This window comes from Onychostruthus taczanowskii, unplaced genomic scaffold (assembly GCF_017590055.1).
Source record: "Onychostruthus taczanowskii isolate IOZ18803 unplaced genomic scaffold, ASM1759005v1 scaffold43, whole genome shotgun sequence".
NCBI lineage: Eukaryota > Metazoa > Chordata > Aves > Passeriformes > Passeridae > Onychostruthus > Onychostruthus taczanowskii.
Window position 1 is genome coordinate 253828 of NW_024501792.1, and position 20751 is coordinate 274578.

General features: G+C 56.4%; 2 protein-coding genes across 2 annotated transcripts; both read right to left on the bottom strand.

The window, feature by feature from the left end:
- Nucleotides 1–7964: 7964 nt before the first annotated feature.
- On the bottom strand, nucleotides 7965–9585 carry ATP5MG (ATP synthase membrane subunit g). Its single transcript, XM_041413725.1, has 3 exons — nucleotides 9180–9585; nucleotides 8704–8864; nucleotides 7965–8143 (listed from the first exon to the last, which is right to left on the bottom strand). Exons 1-3 carry the CDS (start codon nucleotides 9568–9570, stop codon nucleotides 8045–8047), a joined length of 651 nt encoding a protein of 216 aa, XP_041269659.1. The 5' UTR covers nucleotides 9571–9585; the 3' UTR covers nucleotides 7965–8044.
- Nucleotides 9454–19596, bottom strand: UBE4A (ubiquitination factor E4A). The gene is made up of 20 exons (XM_041413711.1): nucleotides 19537–19596; nucleotides 19036–19200; nucleotides 18763–18939; nucleotides 18537–18649; nucleotides 17472–17624; nucleotides 17228–17387; nucleotides 16819–17021; nucleotides 16440–16631; nucleotides 15295–15628; nucleotides 14888–15014; nucleotides 13646–13953; nucleotides 12943–13075; nucleotides 12542–12729; nucleotides 12356–12456; nucleotides 12145–12258; nucleotides 11289–11463; nucleotides 10968–11148; nucleotides 10620–10767; nucleotides 10227–10384; nucleotides 9454–10094 (listed from the first exon to the last, which is right to left on the bottom strand). The coding sequence occupies exons 2-20, from the start codon at nucleotides 19157–19159 to the stop codon at nucleotides 9953–9955; spliced, it is 3231 nt and encodes a 1076-aa protein (XP_041269645.1). The 5' UTR covers nucleotides 19160–19200; nucleotides 19537–19596; the 3' UTR covers nucleotides 9454–9952.
- Nucleotides 19597–20751: the final 1155 nt, after the last annotated feature.

Genomic DNA, 20751 nt, shown 5'->3' on the forward strand with positions numbered 1-20751 from the left:
ATTACCCATCAAACATTACAGTATCCCAGCTGGGTTCAACTTCAGAGTTGTGTGCAGATAAAGAACAGCTTTTCCTGAAGTAACCCATCTACTAAAGAACAGAGAAGTTGCAAGCAAAGGTCTATCACAATGCTCTTGAGCAATATTACTTTCCAAAGAATTTCCAGTTAAAGATCTCACAGGAAAACCCACCTTCAAAGGAGAAACTGTCCTGCAGGCACTAAGTGATGTTCTGATCTCTGTCTGAGGAATAACAGTATAAACCATAACACTATGGATCTGAAGTTGCATGGGGCTCTAAACCAGCAATGCAGCCGCTCCAATCATCACCTGAAAAAATTTATTTTACAATAGAGTCACCTGACCAATGCTGTCCTTCCCATTGCCCATCCTGGGTTTGGCCCAAGTTAGACAGCACCTCGCTTTCTTGGAAAGGGATAAGCTATTTTTAGAAGCTCATTCAGATGCCTGCTTAGTGACTGCAGCACAACATCTACCAGACTCCTCTGCTTTCAGCAGAGTAAACACCCTGGGAGTTGGCAGGTAGTAACCCTGAGACAAACACCGAGTGCTGGGAGCAGAGCAGAGTCTGCTGGGAGTTAGGGAGATGCTTCCCAAGCCATTACTCGTGATGCAACTTCAACAATAAACAGCTGAGCACTTGGGGTGATCGTTATGCACCAGCTCAGATGAGGGACAGTCGTCCTTCCATTGTTTAATTAAACTAAAGCTCTGACCAGGAGTGATGCACAGACTTTGCTGGGGCTTCACTGGGAGCAGCACCAACCTGCAGAGAACACCCTGAGATCACAGAGCAGCCCTTGGCCTGGTCACCTCCACATGAGAGCCCCAAAGCACACTGCTGCAGCAGTGCCCTCAGGCATCACCCATGGCAATACAATGCTGATCAGGGCTGCAGCTGCCAGACTCCAGGTTTTTTTAGAATTAGAAAGAATATATTGCTCTTTATGGGGCTGAGGCTCAGGGCAGGTCTACCACAAGTGTGTTACTGAGAATACAGATCTGTTTTGCCAGAGTCCTGGTTCCAACTTGGATGAGAAATTCTGATTTATGCTTTCCACTCTGAATACAGAGAAATGCTTATTAGAACACATGAAACACTCTCATTCTGGTCACAACAAGCTTTCAGTAATACCACTTCCAAGGAAGAGGGTCAGTCAAACCACTACCTAGAAAGATGAAGCTTGCAGATGATGAGAGAAAAGCCCCAGAGCTGCTGTATGGATGCATTAATTTTTTTTTTTTTTTTTTTTTTGTGGTGGTAAACTCATCTTTCGCTCCTAAACATATATTCCTGAAGAAACAGTACTGAAGTCAAACTATGCTCTGCAGCTCAGCTTGGGGGAATGGCTAACCCTGCTCTGGGAATTCTGTGGTATCCCTGAGAAGTGATGAGCCACTGACTTGAGGAGTTACCTGGTTCCTCCAACAGGTGCCAATACAGAAGTGCATGGTCAAGCACTGCTGCAAGCCTGTCCCAGGAGCTTTCAGCTGAAGGAGGCACAGTGCCCAAAAGCCCCTGGAACAAACTCACCAGAGCACGGCTGCTGCTCTGAAATTGCCTTACCTGCCCACTGCTGGTGCCAGTGGGATGAGCCACACCACCTTTCATTTGAAAAGCTTCCCAAATTCCTAACAAACTTCCCAAAACTCCTCCTCTGAGGGTCTGGAGCACTGAACAAAGCTGACCAAACCACAAAAACAGAAACATACTTTTATTTTCACACGTCTGCCAAAGCAGCACCCGAATGTGCACAAAGGAACGTCCATCTCTTGGGCCATGACCTGCATCATCCTCACTCACCACGTGTCTCTTGTCAGACACCAATACCCACAGCAGCCCCTCCCTGTGCATGTGCAGTGACCACCTCCAGTGACAGGAAAGGCTCTACACCTCCAACTCACGCATTAAACACCCAAGCAGTCTGACAGTGACCATTCAACCTAACACTATGTGAGGAAATTTTGAGGCAAACAGAAGAATTATCTGTACTTCCAGCTCAGGCATGACCCTGGCAGCAGTATGGAAGGTAATCCTTCCCCCAGGACATGGATCTAGTACCATTTCCAAACATTCCAGGCAGCAGCAAACATCCACAACTCCAACATTCACCTCATAAAACTATGCCCCAGGTGCTACCAGGGACACCACCATCACCACCACATCCAACTGCCAAACCTGAGCTTCTGCAGCTTTCAGCCAATACAGATTTACAGAGGTAACTATCAGCATGCATCCAGCACACTCTCAACTTTTACATCCCAAAGCTTCAATTCCCCTTCACAGACAGGCAGGAAGCTCTAAACTGACAGGCAGAGCAGATATTTGACAACTATGTTTTATGCCAAATATTGACATAATGCACCAAGAAAATGCAACCATATTTTTCTTGCTCCTACAGTGCCACTCACAAGCTGAAAGGCTAGCACACAGTACAAATGCTACTGTTCAACCAGTTACAGCTTCACTGTGCAAGAAGTCCCCCAGCAATTCTTGTGGTGTTAAAATTGAGTATCAGAATGTGGCTCCTTTAATGTGAGCTGGTTTCGAGATAACTCAGTGCAACACTGAGCTGCAGCAGAAGACAAGGTTTTGTACAAAGTGACCTGAATCTGAGGAGAATGCCCTGCCACCCCAGAATTCAGGTATCTTTTAAATGAGAAATGCAGTTTGCTATGTACTACGAAACTGTCAAGGAGACAAGGGAAAGACTGAGTCTAATACTTGTTCTGGACAACATTTCTCCCGCTAACTTGGTGGTAATACCCAATTTCAACAGGTACCTACACAAGTGCAGACAAGAATGAGGGAGAAAAAAAACAAGCATGCGGAGCAGAAGTTGTAAATAAAAAAGTAACACAGCTTTTTCCTCTGGTTGTCACTGGCTCCTGACCTCAAAACAACTGCTCAGAGTTTATTCCTGATGAGGAATAATGGCAACTCAGTTGAATACTGTAACTGGCTTGGCTCAGGAAGGACCCTCAACCTTGTGGAAAAGAACAGCAGGAGCACCAGGCAGTTACTGAGAGGAGAGGGTGAGCCCTAATATGAAGGGGTCTTCTGGAAGCTCCCAGAGCAGGGTACCAGCAACTGCACGGTTCCTGCACTGCACAAAGCTGCCCCATGAAGGGGTCTTGTGGAAGCCCCCAGAGCAGGGGTACCAGCAACTGCACGGTTCCTGCACTGCACAAAGCTGCCCTCTCCTCTGGGGAGACCACAGGCAGCACCCATGTGCCAGAGCCCTTTTCACACCCTCACCCCCTCCTCACAGAGAACCTGTACTGCAAGACAGAAAGGAGCAGCCTCTGGTGACTGCAAGCTTCGCTGGGACTATGACGAGTGCACAAGTCACCAGCCAGGAGAACTGTGTCCTTTGATGCAAAAATGCTGTGTTTCTTGAGCATCACCAAAGGAAAGGAACCAACGGGGCGAGTTAACTCAACCTCAGTATTTGTGAGGATCCTCTCTGAGCATGCTGCAAAGCCAGAGCAAGGGGCAACACCCGGGGTCTGCCCCTGCCTGGCTCACGAGTGGCCAGGCAAAACTGAACCTACAAACAACAAGCCACAAATCAATGTTTATCATTTATTTCTACTGTATGCAATGTTATTAGGGAAAAGCTATTAGCAGCTAAGTAGAAAAGAGATGTAATAAATAGAATTCTTAAAATCCAGGAGGACCCTGTGTTAATCAGATGCCACACCTACAATGCATTCAAGCTATTTTACTTTAAAGCAAAAATACCCTAAAGGCTAAACTCAAAAGGATATCTCAAAGATGTTTTAGGGCTTTTTTGAGATGCAAAAATATACTTGAAGACAACTGGAATTAAACAAACCACAGCCCAATGTCATCTTAGGAAAAAAAAAAAAAAAAAGAAAAGAAACAAAGCAATTTGCCTCCCCCCACATGAAAAACCTCCTGGGTTATTAACTCTGTGGTCAGCTTGGTTAGCCAGATCCCAAGTCATTTCTATCCCTGACCTAGCACTGGTGAGATATTAACTGCTTCCCAGAGGACTCCATGAATTCCACCAAGCCATGTCTACTGCAAACAACAAAAAAGAGAAGCATCCCAAAGTGCAGCCCCTGAGATGATGGTGCTAGTGAGAGCAGCGTGACTCACACCCCAGAGGGTGCACAGGTGAGGGCAGGAGTGTCCCCACGCTCAGCTCTGTTCTGCAAACACAACCCAGCTCCTCCAGCATCGCAGCCCGCGGGAGCTGCCACTCCATGGCCAAGGAGCTCCTCCAGCTCAGCCACGAGCAAAGAGCTCCACTTTATGGCACCCAACAGAAAACGCCACAACCAGGCCAGAAAGACACAAGAAAACTGTATTTTCACGTGTGTTTTAATGAACTCTGCTACGGCCAGTGATGGGAAAGGAAACCAAACAACTGGTCTTTATACAAACAAAATACAAAGGTACGTACACTTACTCCACAGCTGACAACCTGCCTGGAGAAGAGGAGACAGAGCTAGCCCTTCAAAAAATCTATAATAAAGCCCTCCTGGTACAAAAGACCTGGGGAATCCTCTTGCCGGCACAAGGATGCCGCCAAGGAGCGATGCAAAACAACTGGGGGAAAGGAGCGCTGCAGCTCGTAGTAACACACCCCCATCATGTCTTCCCTGCTCTGTCAATAGGTGGGTTGTTGTCGCACTCCCACTCCGGCTGCCTTAGAAAGGCTTTAAAAAAAAAATAAAAAACGAAGGGAGGAAGAAGAGCAACTCGAAAAAAAAAAGAAGAAAAAAAGGAGCGCCAACGCTCCCAGTACCGGCGAACGGCCTCTCGGAACGGGCCCGCCGCCCCAAGCCCCGCCTGGGGCATCCACAGCGGCGAAGGGAGGAAGAGGAGGAGGAGGAGGAGGAGGAGAAGGGGGAGGGCCGGTGCGCGACACCCACCGCCGGGCCCGCAGGAGGGGCCGGCAGCCCAGCCCCCTCGAGCCCCCGCGCCCGGGGAAGGACGCGTCACCCCGCCGAGCATCCTCGGCACCGGGGCGCACCGGGCGGCCCCCGGCCGCATCCATCCTACCTCGCCGCCGGCCGCGGGGTGCGCGCACCGCATCCCGGCCCCGCCGCGGGCGCGGGAGCGGCGGGAGCCGGATAATGGAGGCGGCGGCAGGGAGGACGCACCGGCGGCAAGTCGCGTGCGCGGGGAGGGACGGCGAGGGCACCGGGACACGGACCGGCACCGGGACACGGACCGGCACCGGGACACGGACCGGCCGCAGGCTATGCACGGCCGGCACCCGTAGGCGGGACCCCCCCGGGCCCCGGCGGCCCCAGCCGCCGCTGCCGGGCCGGGCGGGGAAGCGCCACCGACCGCTGTGCGCCATCTTTACTGAGAGGCGACGAGCCAGAGAGCGGGGCCGGGCCGCACCCCGCGCCCTGCATAGCGCTTCGCCGGCCCGTGGAGGCGCTGCATAACAACGGGTGCCATGCAGGTTGTGGGGCTCCGCCATCCCGCCGCCCCGGCACATGAATAAGCCATGCTCGATCAGTGCTAGCGCAGCATAACGCTGGGCGATATGCAGAGCCCCAGGCCCGAGCCCCAGTGCAGCCCCCCGTCCTGGATAGCGCATCCTCGGGCAGCCGCGGCCCCTCATAGCTCTCAGCGCCATACAGGCGCAGGGCTCCTCGCGAGCCGGCCCCGGAACCTGCCTGACGCATAAACGGGCCGTAAGCAGCCCTCATAACCCCGAGGGCGATGCCGAGCGGGAGCAGAAGCCCCGCGCCCCGGACCGCGCATACGGCATAGGCGGTGCTGCCGACCCCCTGCATAGCGCCGGGCCGTATGCGGGGCGCGGGGCGCGGCCCCGGGCCCGGCATGGCAGAGCCCGCAGTCCGCTGCTCGGCCCGGGACGAGCCGGTCCCTGCGGCGGGACCGCGGCACCGAGGGCGGGCGGCTTCGCCCTGCCCTGCCGGCCCCGGCTGTGTCCTGCCTGCGGCCCCGCGCCCTGGCGGTGCCGCGTCCCGCTGGGTGCCGCCCCCGGGAGGGAGGGAGGCGGCGGCGACAGCACCGGGCTGGCAGCCCCGTCGCGCACAGCACGGCGAGAGCAGGGTTAACATCCAACAAGTGCCGCCGTCTTCTGTGAGAACAGCCCTGCAAACGCACGGATGGGATGTAAATCCCTCTGCCTGGGGACATAAAATGCCCGTTTTCCTCCCAAGTTCATCAGCTGAGGGCAGGGCGGGAGGCAGGGGCGGGGAGCTGTTTGTCCGGGCTAGAGAGGACGAACCGGCGGCTGCGGGAGCGGGGCTGGGAGGGACTGCTCCCGAGGAATTCCCGGGAGGAGATCTAAAATTAGATGGTTTCTTCGTCTCTAGGGACAGGAGAATCGTTGAGCTCTCCCATGCTTTACTGGTGCAGCTCAATCCCATCCTCCCACTGAAGCTGCTGCCAGGCCAGTGCTGGTGTGAGCTGCAGCCTCCTGAATGCCCACCAGAACCTGCTTTGAGAGGGGACGTGCGGACAAGAACAAGTCAGAGAGGAGAGGCAGGTGCTGGAGCCAGATCAGACAGCCTTGCCCTCGGTGAGGTTCTCTTAGCTTCAGAATCCTCCTTGCAGTCAAGCTCACACACGACATCCCACGTGTGATCTCCCTTTCCTTGAGGAACACATCCTGCAGAATCTCACAACAGGGCCTGGCCCATTCCCCTCGCTGGTCTCTCCACCTGCTGGGTGAAGGGTTTGTGGTGACAGGAGCAAAAAGCTTGTGGGGAGGAGCAGTTCTGGGGGCCATCGTTCACCCCTGCTCAGCCACTCCTGGTCAGGTTTGCTGGGGCTGAGCAATCACAGCACTCTGCAGCAGCAGGACGAGGAGGAGGGCTGTGCCAGGCAGGCCAGGTGTCCTGGCTGGGCTGCTGGGAGAAGCAAGCACAGGGCCCAGGCTGGGCAGGGGGCTGGAAGCACAGGGCCAGTCACTGCTCCTGGGGCAGACTGCCCCACAGAAGCTGGGGAGTTCACTGAGCCTCAGTTTTCCCACCTGTGGCACGGAAGTGACCTGTGGCCAGTTGTCATCCAGAGCTGCTGGGGCAGGAAGCTTTCTTTTAACAAGAAAGAAGAAAAGGTTTCCATCCATGCCAGAACAACCTAGGGCTTACCACATGTGGAGTGTGAGCTGCCTGCACTCCCTGCCAGAAGCACACAAGGCCTGCTGCTGGGATGAGCTGCTGGGATGGTCAGTTCTGCTGCAGGGAGAGCAAGTGACATGCTGCTGGCACAGTCACCAGAGACACTGGGTCACTGGGGGCTGCGGGGTCAGTGGTGTGCACAGCACAACGCCCAGAGGAGCAAAGGAGCAGCAGGACAACAACAGTATCAACAAGGAGCAATACTAGCTAAAACCATCTTCTAAGACAGCAAAAACAGGCTGCTAGCTTCAGAGGACTCCTACAAATTATTTTCTGAACACGTCAGAGCACAGGGCACTCACCAGGTTTTGTAGAAAGCCCTGCAGGGGCTGGCTGACAGTGAGCAAGGTGGTAGAACCCCAGAGAGCTCAGCCTCTGGCTGGTGGCAGCAAAGCTCTGCTCACTTACACAGGCTTGCCCTGCACCAGTCAGACACCAAACCAGAAGAGCTGCGTTCCCTATGGAATAAGCCATGGAAATTGCTTCTGATAGTGTAAGAAGTACTGCAATTTGCTTTTGTGTCCCACTAACTGGTGGGAACCACATCCAGGAACAAATTGAATGTTTCCCCTTTGCAGCCTCTGTTTGATTTTGGGGCTCTCAGACCTCCCCTGGAGCCGCAGCTGGGACCCAGTGAGTGTCCCAGAGCACACAGAGCTCTGGTGACCAAAAGTGATGTCACTAAAGCAGCTCTGGCACCCTTGGGCCTGGCCCTCAGACCCCTCTTGAGGAGCCATCCCTGCCAGCATTGCTGCAGGACAGGCTGGCACCTGTCAGGGCACCAGACAAGGATGACAACAGCTCGGTACAGGCTCCCAGTTTTATTGTTGCAGACCCCGTTACAGAGCCAGCAGGGTGGCACAGCTGGCACTGCTGAGGTGAGGGCTCACACATTGTAGCCGATGATGCCGCCCTTGCCGATGATCTCCCCGATGTAAAACCACATCAGCACCTCCGTGGCCACCAGGCCATTCCTCAGTGCATCCTGAAAGGAAAAAGCCACTGCTTAGATCAGATCCCACACTCCCACAACAGCTCCTCCCTCACTGCCACATCCCTGCCCTCCAGCAGCTCTCAAGGCAAAAACCCACAAGTGGAGCAGAGTGTTTGCTGTGTTCGGCCACCCCTCAACATGTCCCAGCAGAGAAATGTTCTACAACATTAAGTACACTGTCACCTGCTGGTTGTGGCTTTTTACAGCTCTCTCAAGTATCATTTCTTAGCCACACAAGGGAAACACACTGATTTCAAGGCCAGCTGATGACACAGCTGATCCAGAAGGCTGGGCTCATTCAGCCACCTATGGATTCTCCCTTTCCTGGGAGCAGAAGGGAACAATCAGCCTAGTCCAGGCAGGGAAGAATTAAAGCAAAGCCAATAATATAAAACACTTTAAACTCTGGGCCCTTGAATTTCATGAGCTTCGCATGTCGTAGCCAACATTTCCCACTGCTTCCCAAGGCAGGAGCAGAGCATGTCCTGGGTGGCCGGGAGGCTCCCGCCGGAGCTGTGCCCCGGCACTGCCGCGTCCCGCCCGGCCGGTACCTTGACGGTGAGCTGCGCCAGGCGGCCGCTCTGGAAGGCCCTGACCAGGCCCTTCATGCTGTCGATGGCCCGCGGAATCTCGGCGGGGGTCGGCGGGGCCAGCTCCACCTTGGCGTAGTACCAGAACGTGGCCAAGCGCGGCTTCGAGTAGGTCACGGCGGCTGCGGGAGGGGGAGCGGAGCGGACGGTGTTCTTCCAACGGCGGGGGCCCGCCCGGCCCGCTGCCCTGAGCCCCGGCCCCGCTCCCTGAGCCCCGGCCCCGCTGCCCTCAGCCCCGGCCCGCTGCCCTCAGCCCCGGCCCGCTGCCCTCAGACCCGGCCCCGGTGCCCTCAGCCCCGGCCCCGCTGCCCTCAGGCCTGGGCCCGGCCCCGCTGCCCTCAGCCCCGGCCCGCTGCCCTCAGACCCGGCCCCGGTGCCCTCAGCCCCGGCCACGTGGGCTGCACACCCACACGCCCCCAGGGACACGGCCCCCTCACCGCCGAGGAGCTCGGGCCCGCGCTGCACCAGCCGCTGCACCAGCCCCTGCGCCGCCTTGGCCATCGCTGCGCGCTCAATGTCACCGCCCGCACCGCGCCCGGCGTTCTCCGCGGGCAGCCCGCAGCGAGGACCCCGGGCCACGTGCGCGGGGCGGGGCCGCGCCGGCTCCGCGGGTTCGAGTCCCGCGCAGGGCCGGGACCGCGCCGCTCCCCGCACCGAGCCCCGCGCGGCTTCTCGCAGCTCCCGGCACCGCCAGACCTCCACCACCAGCCGTAAGATGATCTCTGTGTTTAATTTCCAACGCCCGCCATTCCCAACACTCGCTGGGGAAGCAAACCCTGCTACACCCCTGGCACACAGAAGTTGGACAAACGTTCCCCTGCTGTCCATCCCCGGTCCCGCTCTGGGAGCGGCCGAGGCATTGCTTTCACCACTGAAAGATGGTTACAGTTTAAACACAGAGCCGAGGGAAGCTTTTGGTGTTGCTGGAACGTGGCCAACACAAAGGGCAGGTAATGGAGAGCCAGGGCAGCGCACCATGAGGAGCTGTGTTCTCCTGCCGGAGCTGCAGGGCTCTGGGAAGTCATAGTATTAAAGAGAGAGTCTTGAAAGGAAAAGAGAACAAGGGCTGGCAGGGAAGGTCTGAGGAGAGACTCCAAGGGTGGTGGCAATGCACTAAATGTGGCTGTCATTAGGGTGGCAGCTCCAGCCGAACCCCCTGCATGGCTGGGATCTTGCCCATGACAGGAGGGTTAGAGATCAGATCCTGTCTTTAGCTCAGCGTGTCCTCCAGCTCCTCCTCCTTCTGCTTTTTCCTCTCTGCAAGCCACCTCTGTATCTTCTCTTTCAGCTCTGTGTTCGGTCTGATCTGGTCCATAGTGAGGGGACTCCGATTGAAAGGATCTGTCTGATCACTGAAACATAAAACATCAAGGAGATTACTTGGACACTCCTGGTGCTAGAGATTAAAAAAAGGCCAGGAAGAATCACTGGACATGTGAAACAGATTCCCAAGAGTATCAAGGTGTGAGGGCTGTGCTGCACACCTGAGGAGGTGCCGGGCTATAGTTGATCTGTCCACAGTGACACGGGAGGAGGGCAGGATCACGGGGTCTGACATCAGAGTGCTCATGATTGGATCCAGGAATTCATCACAGGCATCTGCGTACGTCTCCTCTTCCTGCTGCTGCCTGTCTGCAAGAGACTGGGGAGCACACGTGGCTTTCAGGGACTCAGGCTCCCTGTTCTCTAAAAACCAGGGAGCATTCCCAGCTCTGTGCAGGCAGGGAACCCTCCCAGCTGCCCCACCTGGACCTTGGACAAAGCTCCACTCCCACAAATCCAGCTCCACAGCAAAGATGCAGCAACACACAGAGGGAAAAGGACACAGGGAACCAGCTCTATCTTTTTTTGCAGGTTGAATTCCCTCCAGTGCTCACCTTGATCCTCTCAGCCAGGTTACTGAAAGACACTATCATGTTGCCAGGCTTGTTAATCTTCTTCAGAACCCGCACGGTCTGGGCAAAGAGCGTCGGTGAGTAGGAGCGGCCGTCCTTGGGGACGGTGGCACAGAAGTTTTCTTCATCCCTGCACCACAGGTTACGTGAGAGAAAGGCTTAAGAATCCCCATTTATCAGGGCTGCAAAACGGTCCCCACAGCAGCCACATTCCCACAGCAAAGGACTCAAAGCTAAAGAGAAGCTCGAGTGTAACTAAGCATTTCTGCCCCAGTATCACCAAGATGGCTCCTCATGGCTCCCGACAGGATCACTCCCCTCGTCACCTACCCAAGGTTTAGGTAGATGGTGCAGATGTCAGACACGAGCTGCTGTGGTTTGAAGTCAAACTCACTGAAATCCTTCACCTTCAAAGCTCCCATTTTAGGCCCAACCAGGTGTTGCAGGAAGTAGTTGAGCATGGAGATGATGCGCTCGGCAAGGAAAGGATGCACAAACAGGGACTTGATTTCTGGAAAGCAAAACAACAGTTTGCAGATTCATAGCACTTCCATCCTCATCTGACCACACTGAAGCCAAGTTCCTGCCTGCTCTCTCCCTGGCAGGGCTCTTCTCCAGGTCCTGGCAGGCAGGAGGGGCCACTTTCCCTACCTGAAGTCAGGAAAGCCAGAGTGCCAATGGTTTCATTGGACATGATGTTGTGGAAACGTGCCAGCTGACCAAACATCTGCAGGCTGGACTCCTTCTCACGGCGAGCCTCCGGGGACAGGCTGTCCCACTCGCCTCGGTCCTTCTCAATCTGCTGAACTTTGATCTTGCTGAGGTACTGCAAGACAGAACACATGGGCTGTTTGGGTGGGTGGCGACGCCAACGAGGTCCAGGAATGCTCAAAACCAGTCAGGCAACATCCGTATCACCCATCTTATCTGCTGGCCTTCCAGCAATCAGTTCTCTGGCAGGTAACAGCTCCCCAAAATAGCCCTTTCTAGCAGCAACAGCAGCTCTGAAAGGAGTGGAGAGTCATTTAACACACACCAGGGACACGAGAGCACCTGAAATTCCCTTGTAATCCCAAAGGAGAACTGCCTGGAGACAAAAGGCCGCTTTTAGGATGAAAAACTTGCAGAAAGACCACGGGGATTTGAGAATCAAAACCCACGGTGATTGTTTAAAGCCTGAGTGTATCCAGATTAGGAACAGGCAGATTTCCCAGCGTGCTTCCTGCTGGATCTGAAAAAGCCCTTTTGCTCCTCTTGGTTCTGAGCTGCCTCCTGAACCCAAAGGAAGGAAGGGTAACCCACAGCCAGGGCCCCAGACCCTTCCTCCTGCCTTCACCCTTCTCCCAGGGCATTGGCCACCCCATCTTGGGATTGTTTCCTGCATACTACTTACTGCAGACTCACCAGGCAGGGCCAGGCAAGCTGGCCCTGTTCTGGAGGTCAGCATTGCACCAAGGAAGTGAGAACTTGTTTACCTGATGACGATGGAACGTGAGCTCAGCCCTACCTGTATGGCTTCATCCAAGAGGAAAATGGCATCGTTCATGAGCAGGTTAAGGAAGCGCAAGAAGAGAGGGGGATTCATCGCCTCCAGGTTCTCGGAGGCATAATCAGCCAGAGCCTGCAAAGAAAGGGGGAACAGCAAATTCCCACTGGGGCAGGACACGGAGCCACGTGACCCCACGTGGGCTGCACACCCACACGCACACTCGCCTCACCTTTATGCTGTCCCGGTAGGAATCCGTGTCCCACATGTACCTGAGGATGGGATACATGGGGCGGCGGTAGTTGAACTTCTGTTCAAACTGGTGAGGGTCACCTGAGCACAAGCCAAAGAACCTTTCAATGGACAGTCCCCCACAGGTGCTACTCAGAGAGCACAGCTCTTCCCACCGCGTGCCTACCCGTGAACTCGATATCCACGAAGACCTTGATGAGCGCCTCGGCCAGGTGGGCGGCGTGCTGGTAGGAGCAGAACACGCGCTTGCGGTGAAACACGCTGGACACGAGGGGGCTCTGAGCCTGATCCAGGTGAGGCATCACAGCTTCCAACACTTCGGCCAGCTTGGCGCGCAGGTGAGGGTTTTTCATCCTGAGAGAGAAAGCAAAGCACATCCAGGATGCGGCATGTCCATGGTGCAGCATGGAGCTGCTCAGGAATCACTCCAGGATCTGCTCCTCCTGCCTGAGTGCCAGATTGCTGCAGACCATCAGTAAAGCCAGCCCTGGGTCAGCTCTCACTTGCACAGACTCCGTGCCACAGTGGAATCTTGGTCACCCCGAGTGTTCTGCAACAAGGACCTACCTCTCCACATCACCCATGAAAACAGTAACAAAGTGAAGGATGTGCTCCAGGGAATCGGCAGAAGTCTCCAAGATGTCATCAGCAAAACGCCGCAGGAAAATGAAGAAGTCGCCCAAATTATCGGCAAAGAACTCTGCAAACAGAGATTGTAGCTGAGCTCCTCCCCAGACAGCTCACCTTGCCCTTTTCCAGCCTCCCATCCACTGTGCCCTCACCACCCTGACGCTGATTAAGTATTGGTAATTAACAAGCTGTATTAGAACCTGCCATGGAGAAGAAGGCCCAGCCTGATGGTATGAGTAACACCTGGGACTCACTTCCCCTCTTCCCTCCCAAAAGTCAGGTCACTTCTGGGGTGAATCCAGCATGGGTCTGCTGATGACACACTTCTACACAAGCCCCAAGGGAAGGATCCTGAAGCAGACCCCAGAAAAAAGAGTTTACATATAGATAAACACTAAATCAATGTAGAACGTGCCACGTGCAAATGAGCAGGACTTCTAAAAGGTCAGCAGCCTCACTACCCTGAGTATGGCCCCTCAAACAGCCCCAAATTTCCTAAGACTGATCCTCTTCAGAGAGAATATTCTGCACAGTGTCGGTGGTGGCAGCGTGTGCTGCCCTGGACAGGGAGCACTTGCTCAGGCAGCTCTTGCAGTGCCCGTGTGTGCAGTGCTGGCCCCCAGCAGCACCCTGGGCTCACCTGGCACGTAGGCCAGCGCGCTGTGCTCCACCTGCGGCAGCGGGAAGGTCAGCTCCAGCGCCTCGCTGCCCTGGTTCCCCACAGCCAGCTGCACCAGCAGCACTGCCATGGACACCTGCAGGTTCAGGCAGTTCTGCAGCATCTGCGGGTCCGTCATGGCCGTCTTGGTGGAGAGATAGATGGTCATCAGGCGCTCAAACTGCTCCCTGAGGCTGTCAGCAGCGGGGCTGGAGCTCTGCTGAGCTTCTCGCCATGCCACTTGCAGGCGGTGAAGGCTTTGGTTTATCTTTACCATCTGGTCGTGCAACCTGCCCGGGAGAGGAGGCAAGGAGGGGCTCAGGAGACAGACAGACAGACAGACATGCTGCCTCACCAGTGCAGAAGCTGGTGGGAGACTGCTCCGTGCTGGTGGATTCAGATAATTGCCCGTGGGTACCCTGTCTGGGGCTCTGGCAATGGGAAGCCGTGGGGAAAGGCTTGGCAGGACCTGGGAGGGTAGAGGCCCTGTGAGGGACCATGGCACCTGCAGAGTGGCCTGGGGACATGGCAGAGCCCTCTGCAGCACCGAGCTCCCTTGGGCCACTGAGGTCAGGGATCCAGGGATCTGGAGATGCTTGCAAGGTGACACTTCAGTTTCCCAGCAACAAGCCACTTGCATAGTAACTTTTTTGTCAATGTCTATATTTAGAGAATAAACCAGAAGGGGACTCTGCTTGGATCAGACATGACCTCACAGTATCTAGGCAACGATTTGCAGAGGGAAGTTGTGCAAAACAGAGTGTTTTAGTGTCCAGAAAATCCTCTCCTGGAAGCTGACAGCTCCTCACATTGCTGTTTTCCATACAGCCCAGCTATCAGGGTGTTTAGGTCACTCCCAGTGGGCAGGTGCTCTGCCACCTGCATGCAGCTCCTGCCCCAAGGAGAGGGGGAATGGAGCAATCTACAAATCTCCAGCACTTGGCTATTGGTGTCTATAAATAACATGGAGCCTACAAGACTCTTTTATTAGGATAAAACACTTGCAGAAAGGCCAAAGGGATTTGAGAATCAAAACCCACAATGATTGTTTAAAGCCTGAGTGTATCCTGATTAGCAAAAATGTGAGCAAAATTTCTTCCTGCAGTCAGCCAGGCTGAAGCTCAAGCAGCAGCTCAGCTGGTCACCCTGTGTTCAGAGTATTTCCTGAAATGTGCATAGCTGCACATGGGTGGAAACAGCCCCAGGGGAACTGAGAGCAAGTACCTGTGAAACCCCAAGTGCAGGGTGTACTGAGTGAGCACCAGGTTTTCTGTCACCAGGTTGTAGCTGTTCGCAAACTGCGGCTCTTGCTCGCTCAGAGCAGGGATCAAACACGTTTCTTTTTCCAAACCTGTAAGGAAAAGCATCTCTGCATCAGGTCCTACCCAGCAGTGCTGGTGAGGAGAGGGCTTGAGGGCTTAAGAGGGTCCCTGCTGAGGACACAAAAGGGCTCCTGGTGATATTGGCAGCGTTTTATTTGTATTCAGCTCTCTTCTTGCTCTTCTCTAGTCACACTTCTAACTGTCCCCTAACCCTAATGGCATCCACCATTAGAGAGGGCACTACTGGGTAAAGTGGGGACCTGAGGAGATTCCCTGTCCCATTCCCTCAGTCCCAGTGCTTAGGTGTACCTTTCATGTGTACGTTCTTGCTCCTCCTCTCCTCTTCGTTCAGCTCCTTCAGGGCACAGTAGGTAGGGTTGAAGGTTAGCAGCTTTGGAGATCTGGGTTTGCAGAAGGGCTGGCACAGCTTCAGGAGGGCAGCCCCCAGGTTGAGGAAGAAGGCATCTGAGGCGTACATCTGGAAGAAGATCTCTGGCATCTGGTTAGCCCAAATTTTGGTGCGGCCTGCGTTGGCATGGAGGCAGTTCCCCAGCCAGGACAGGATCCTGTGCTTCGTCTCTGGTGACAACTGCAACAGGTTCTTCAGCATCTGGTAGATCTTCTCGTGGAACTGGGCCATGAACTGTTAGAGGAAACAGAACACAGCTGAATGTGGGGGCTGTTCTTTTGCCTCTCAGATATCACTGCTGTCAGACCCTCTCCTGCTCCTCAGCACACCCCAAGAATCACCCATCACACACAGCTGTTACAAGCAGGTCAGATCCTGGGGCTGGCAGAAAACAACAATCAGGGATGTCCTCAAAAGCACAGCTGAGACAATTTGTTCTCATACGGAGTAAATCCAACATTCTTTGCCTATTTTTGACAGCCTGAAAGAACCCGAGTGGGAAAGCCCCTCTCAGGGATGACCTCTGTACCCCAGTTCACTCCTGTATTTATATCCTGCATCCTCATGTTTCACTCCCGACCTACTGGAACTTTCCTAGTGGTATTCCTCTAAGGAAGAAATTTACTTGCATAATGAAAAAGAATGTTGCCTGTCACTTTCTCAACTGGTGAATCAGTTAGTGTTTTAATTACAGGACAGGTACTGAAAATCACTCCCTGGTGATTGCAACACCTGAGGCAGATGATCTCCAGGTAGCACCTCAAGTTACTGATGTCTGCTCCACCAGTACCATCCACCCTTTTTCCAAAAGCTCAGGCAACTTTGTTAAGGCACAAAGACTTGGGCTGCAACCACCCAAGGCAGCTGGCAAAACTGTTTCCATGCTCCAGCTGGAGAATTCAAAGCAGTTTTGGGACATGCCTAGCTGCAAGCCAGGCTATTCCTGAACCAGCAGTGGAACTCAAGCCCTGACACCACATTTTGAACCCTCAGGCAAAGAGAGGCCACTAACAGTGCAGGAAGCAGAACTGCCCCCTTCTCCCACCTGATGGATGTTGGACTCCTGCACTTTAATCTCCTGTGGGCTGGATCGGGATGGATTCAGAAAGTAGCCATGGTTCTCCACCACGCCAGGGGTCTTCAACAAGCAGGAGATATTTAAAACAACACCAAGCAAAGTCTTCTGGTACATCTGTCCATTGCTGGGATCCTTGGGCTGGATGTAGCCTGCAAAAACCTGGGGAACACATCAGGACATGCTGACAGTTGTCCAAAATCCCAGCACAAAACCGCTACAAGAAGGCAGAGGAGGGGTATGACTACATACCCTGGGTGTTGTTACACCACACACTGCTTTGACCTCTGCAGGTCCAGTCTAGTACAGGTGCCCCTGCGAAAAGCTCCTGCCTAACCAGGGTACCCACCTTTGCTATGTCCTTCTGCTTTGTGAAGTAGAGGAGCACGTCGAGGTACGTGTACAGCAGGATCTGGCAGAGGTCCAGCTCCTTGATTCTCCCCAGCAGAATGTCAAACACGGGAACCATGACCTCCCCAAAGGTGCGCACCTCCTCGTCCATCGTTAAGGCCTCTATGACCTCCTCAAGGAACTCGGTCATGTCTTCAAACTCTGGCAGGAGGTACAAGGATACTGTTACTCACAGTGCTCCGACACCAAACCCACCCAAACACAGCCCCTCTTTTGGCAGCAAGGGGAGCCACAGCGCCACTGTCGTGGCGTGAGGCTGGCACGGTGCCAGTGCCCCCACGACAGTCACCAACTGCACGACGCTCCAGGGCAGCCCCGAGGCAGGGGCACAACCTGGCCACACTCACGTGCCCCCCGCAGCGTCTCCAGCATCAGGTCCAGCAGCTGCTCGTAGACGTTCTGGTTGACGTAGATCTCGGGGGTGAGGAGCACGGTGCGGGCGTTGGACACCGTCAGGTTGCGGCAGCGCACGGCGAAGGGCAGCAGGTTCTCGGGGACCTTGGTGATCTGAGCAAGGACAGCGAGGCAGCTGGGTCACGCAGCCCGGCGGGCGCGGCGGGGCAGGGTGGGGTGGGGGGCTGCCGTGCCCACCTCCTCGCGGGCCCGGCGGAAGCAGGCGTACAGGTAGCGCAGGATCTGCCTCTCGCCGGCGTCGCGGTCGGCAGACAGGTTCTGGCTGCTGGCACACGTCATGGGGATCAGGTGGCTCCCGGGCTCCGGCAGCAGCAGGCGCGTGAACAGGGCCTGGGCAGCAGCACAGAGGGCTACAGTGACACAGCCAGGGACACGGCCCAGGGACACGGCCCAGGGACACGGCCCAGCACAACCCAGGGACACAGCCCAGAGACACTGCCCAGCGCAGCCCGGGGACACAGCCCAGGGACACAGCCCAGCAACACGACACAGCCCAGGGACACGGCCCAGGGACACGGCCCAGGGACACAGCCCCAGGGACACAGCCCCAGGGACACGGCCCAGGGACACGGCCCAGGGACACGCCCCAGGGACACAGCCCAGCACAGCCGAGGGACAGGGCCCAGGGACACAGCCCAGGGACACAGCCCAGGGACACGGCCCCAGGGACACGGCCCCAGGGACATGGCCCCAGGGACACAGCACAGCACAGTCCAGCCCTGCAGAGGAGGAAGCTCCACAGCACACGGGCTGATTGGACTGATTCCTGCTGGGAAAGGCTCTCCCTTATCCCTCAATAGGGATCAGAGTGCTGCAGTGAGAACCCGCAGCTGCTGCTGGCCTGAGCAAATGCTCCAGCCCCCCGTGGAACAACAGGACCCCCAGCAGAAACCATTTCCACTGAAATGCTCAGCAGGAATGACTGGTACAGCTGCACATGAAGATGAGAGTGTGCATGGACACTGAGTTCTCTGGTTTTTCTTCCCTTTCCCACCCACACAGACCTGCAGGGCAGGAAACTCCTGCAGCTTCCAGGAGGAAGGGCTGGATTCCCCAAATTCTACACTTTTCTCAGTCTCATACCCCAAAAATCTCACGGACTTTTACAGCAAAACAATAAGTGGCAGCTTCATGCCAGGTTTTAGCGGCAAAGGATTTGGGATACATCACATGTACATTCTGAGGAAACAAACTCAATCTGGTGGCCAAAATCTGCAGGTGGCCCCAGGCAGGCGTCCCTACCTGCTCCACATTGTCCATGTCCAGCCAGTCCTGCTCATCCAGGTCTGCAGCCATCTCCTCCAGGTAGACACAGCGCGCTGGGATCCCATTCCCACTCTTCATGCTGGGGTCACCTGGGAAGGGCAGAGGGACCTGTTCCAGCTGCAGGCAGGAGTGTCCCCAGCACTGTCCCCTCCCACACAGACACACGGAGCTGCCCCCGCCAAGCCGGGCTTCCCGGGCTCACTGTTGTCCAGGGTGATGAGGAAGATCCTCTGGATCATGTGGTTGATGTTGAGCTGCTCGCAGAGCTCTCGCTGCGAGCGGAACGAGCGGCTGATCTCGGCCACCGAGTAGTCGCAGTCGTCCAGGCTCTCGGAGACGCTGTTGTCGGAGTCATCCTGGCTGATGGAGGTCTCCTCGCCTGCGCGACAGAGCCCTCAGCGTCCGGGGGACAGCCCCGCCCGCGCGGAGCGCCTCGCCTCCCGGGCCCGGCCCTGCCCCGGCCCGGCCTCCCCACCTGTCAGCTGCCGCAGCTGCTGCTGCTTCTGGACGGCGGCGAAGTGCTTGGCGGCAGCGACGGAGCCGAAGAGGGCGGCGAAGGGGTTGCTGGAGATGCTGTTGTTGTTCTCCTGGTCGGTCATCTCCCCTCAGGGCCGCGCCATACGGGTGAGCCGGGGCAAGGCTGCGGGAGGGCGGCCGTCAGCGCCCCGGCCCGCTGCCCCCCGGGCGCGGCGGGCTCGTCCCGCTCGGTGCGGGGGTTCCGGGGCCGGCCCGCTCCCGCTCCGGGGCCGTCCCGGCCCCGCTCCCGCTCCGGGGCCGGCCCGGTCCCACCCCGTTCCCGCTCCCGCGCCGTCCCGGTCCCACCCCGCTCCCGCGCCGTCCCGGGGCCGTCCCGGTCCCGCCCCGCTCCCGCTCCGGGGCCGTCCCGCTCCCGCTCCCGCTCCCGCGCCGTCCCGGTCCCACCCCGCTCCCGCTCCGGGGCCGTCCCGGTGCCAGCCCGCTCCCGCTCCGGTCCCACCTCGGCCGCCACCGGAGAGCTCTGCGCGTCACCACGTCGCACAGCAATTGACGTCACCGCGAAGCGCCGGAAGTGAAGCTCGGGAGGCGGGACTTAGGGAGAACGGGCGGGAGCGGCGGCAGCGACTCCTGGCGACCGGGACGGGGAACGACACCCGCGGGGACGGGAAGGGGAACGGGAAGGGGAACGGGAATGGGAATGGGAATGGGAACGGTACAGGGACAGGGAATGGGAACGGGAACGGTACAGGGAACAGGAACGGGAATGGGAATGGGAACGGGAACGGGACAGGGAACGGGCACGGGAACGGGAATGGGAACGGGACAAGGAATGGGACAGGGAACGGGACAGGGACAGGGAATGGGAACGGGAACGGGAATGGGCACGGGAACGGGACAGGGAATGAGAATGGGAACGGGAGAGACAGGGACAGGAATGGGAATGGGAACGGGAGTGGGAATGGGATAGACACAGGGACAGGGAATGGGACAGGGACAGGAATGGGACAGGAATGGGATGGGGACAGGAAATGGGAATGGGACAGGGACAGGAATGGGGATGGGACAGGGACAGGGATGGGACAGGGATGGGACAGGGACAGGAATGGGAATGGGACAGCGATGGGACAGCGATGAGACAGGGACAGGAATGGGAATGGGACAGGGACGGGAACAGGAATGGGAATGGGACAGGGACGGGAATGGGAATGGGACAGGGACAGGGATGGGAATGGGACAGGGACAGGAATGGGACAGGGACGGGAATGGGAATAGGACAGGGATGGGACAGGGACGGGAATGGGAATGGGACAGGGACAGGAATGGGACAGGGACAGGGATGGGACAGGGACAGGAATGGGACAGGAGTGGGATGGGGACAGGGAATGGGACAGGGACAGGAATGGGACAGGAATGGGACAGGGACAGGGATGGGACAGGGACGGGAATGGGAATGGGACAGGGACAGGGACAGGGACAGGGACCTGGCCGGCCCGGCGGGACCCGAGCGTGTCCGTGCTGTGAAACGTGACCGTGTGTGTGATAACCGAGTTTGTGTTTGTTATTCACCCAGTGGCCTGCATTTGAATATCAACGACATGTAAATCCACTCCTCAATCAAATCGTGATTTCACATCGAGTCAACGTGCATACTGACCCTTGTTAACTTTGCACCTACAAACACTTGTTTGCAGCTTTTTTTTTTTGACTTTTCCTC

Coding starts and splice junctions, on each gene's coding strand:
- ATP5MG (XM_041413725.1), bottom strand. CDS start 9,570: ATGGACAGCAGGGGAACGTTTGTCCAACTTCTGTGTGCCAGGGGTGTA. Junction 8,865..9,179: donor CGGGCCCGAGCTCCTCGGCG/GTGAGGGGGCCG, acceptor CCCCTCCCGCAG/CCGCCGTGACCTACTCGAAG. Junction 8,144..8,703: donor TGGCGCAGCTCACCGTCAAG/GTACCGGCCGGG, acceptor TTTTCCTTTCAG/GATGCACTGAGGAATGGCCT.
- UBE4A (XM_041413711.1), bottom strand. CDS start 19,159: ATGACCGACCAGGAGAACAACAACAGCATCTCCAGCAACCCCTTCGCC. Junction 12,730..12,942: donor TTCATGGGTGATGTGGAGAG/GTAGGTCCTTGT, acceptor TTTCTCTCTCAG/GATGAAAAACCCTCACCTGC. Junction 11,464..12,144: donor TCTTGGATGAAGCCATACAG/GTAGGGCTGAGC, acceptor TCTGTCTTGCAG/TACCTCAGCAAGATCAAAGT.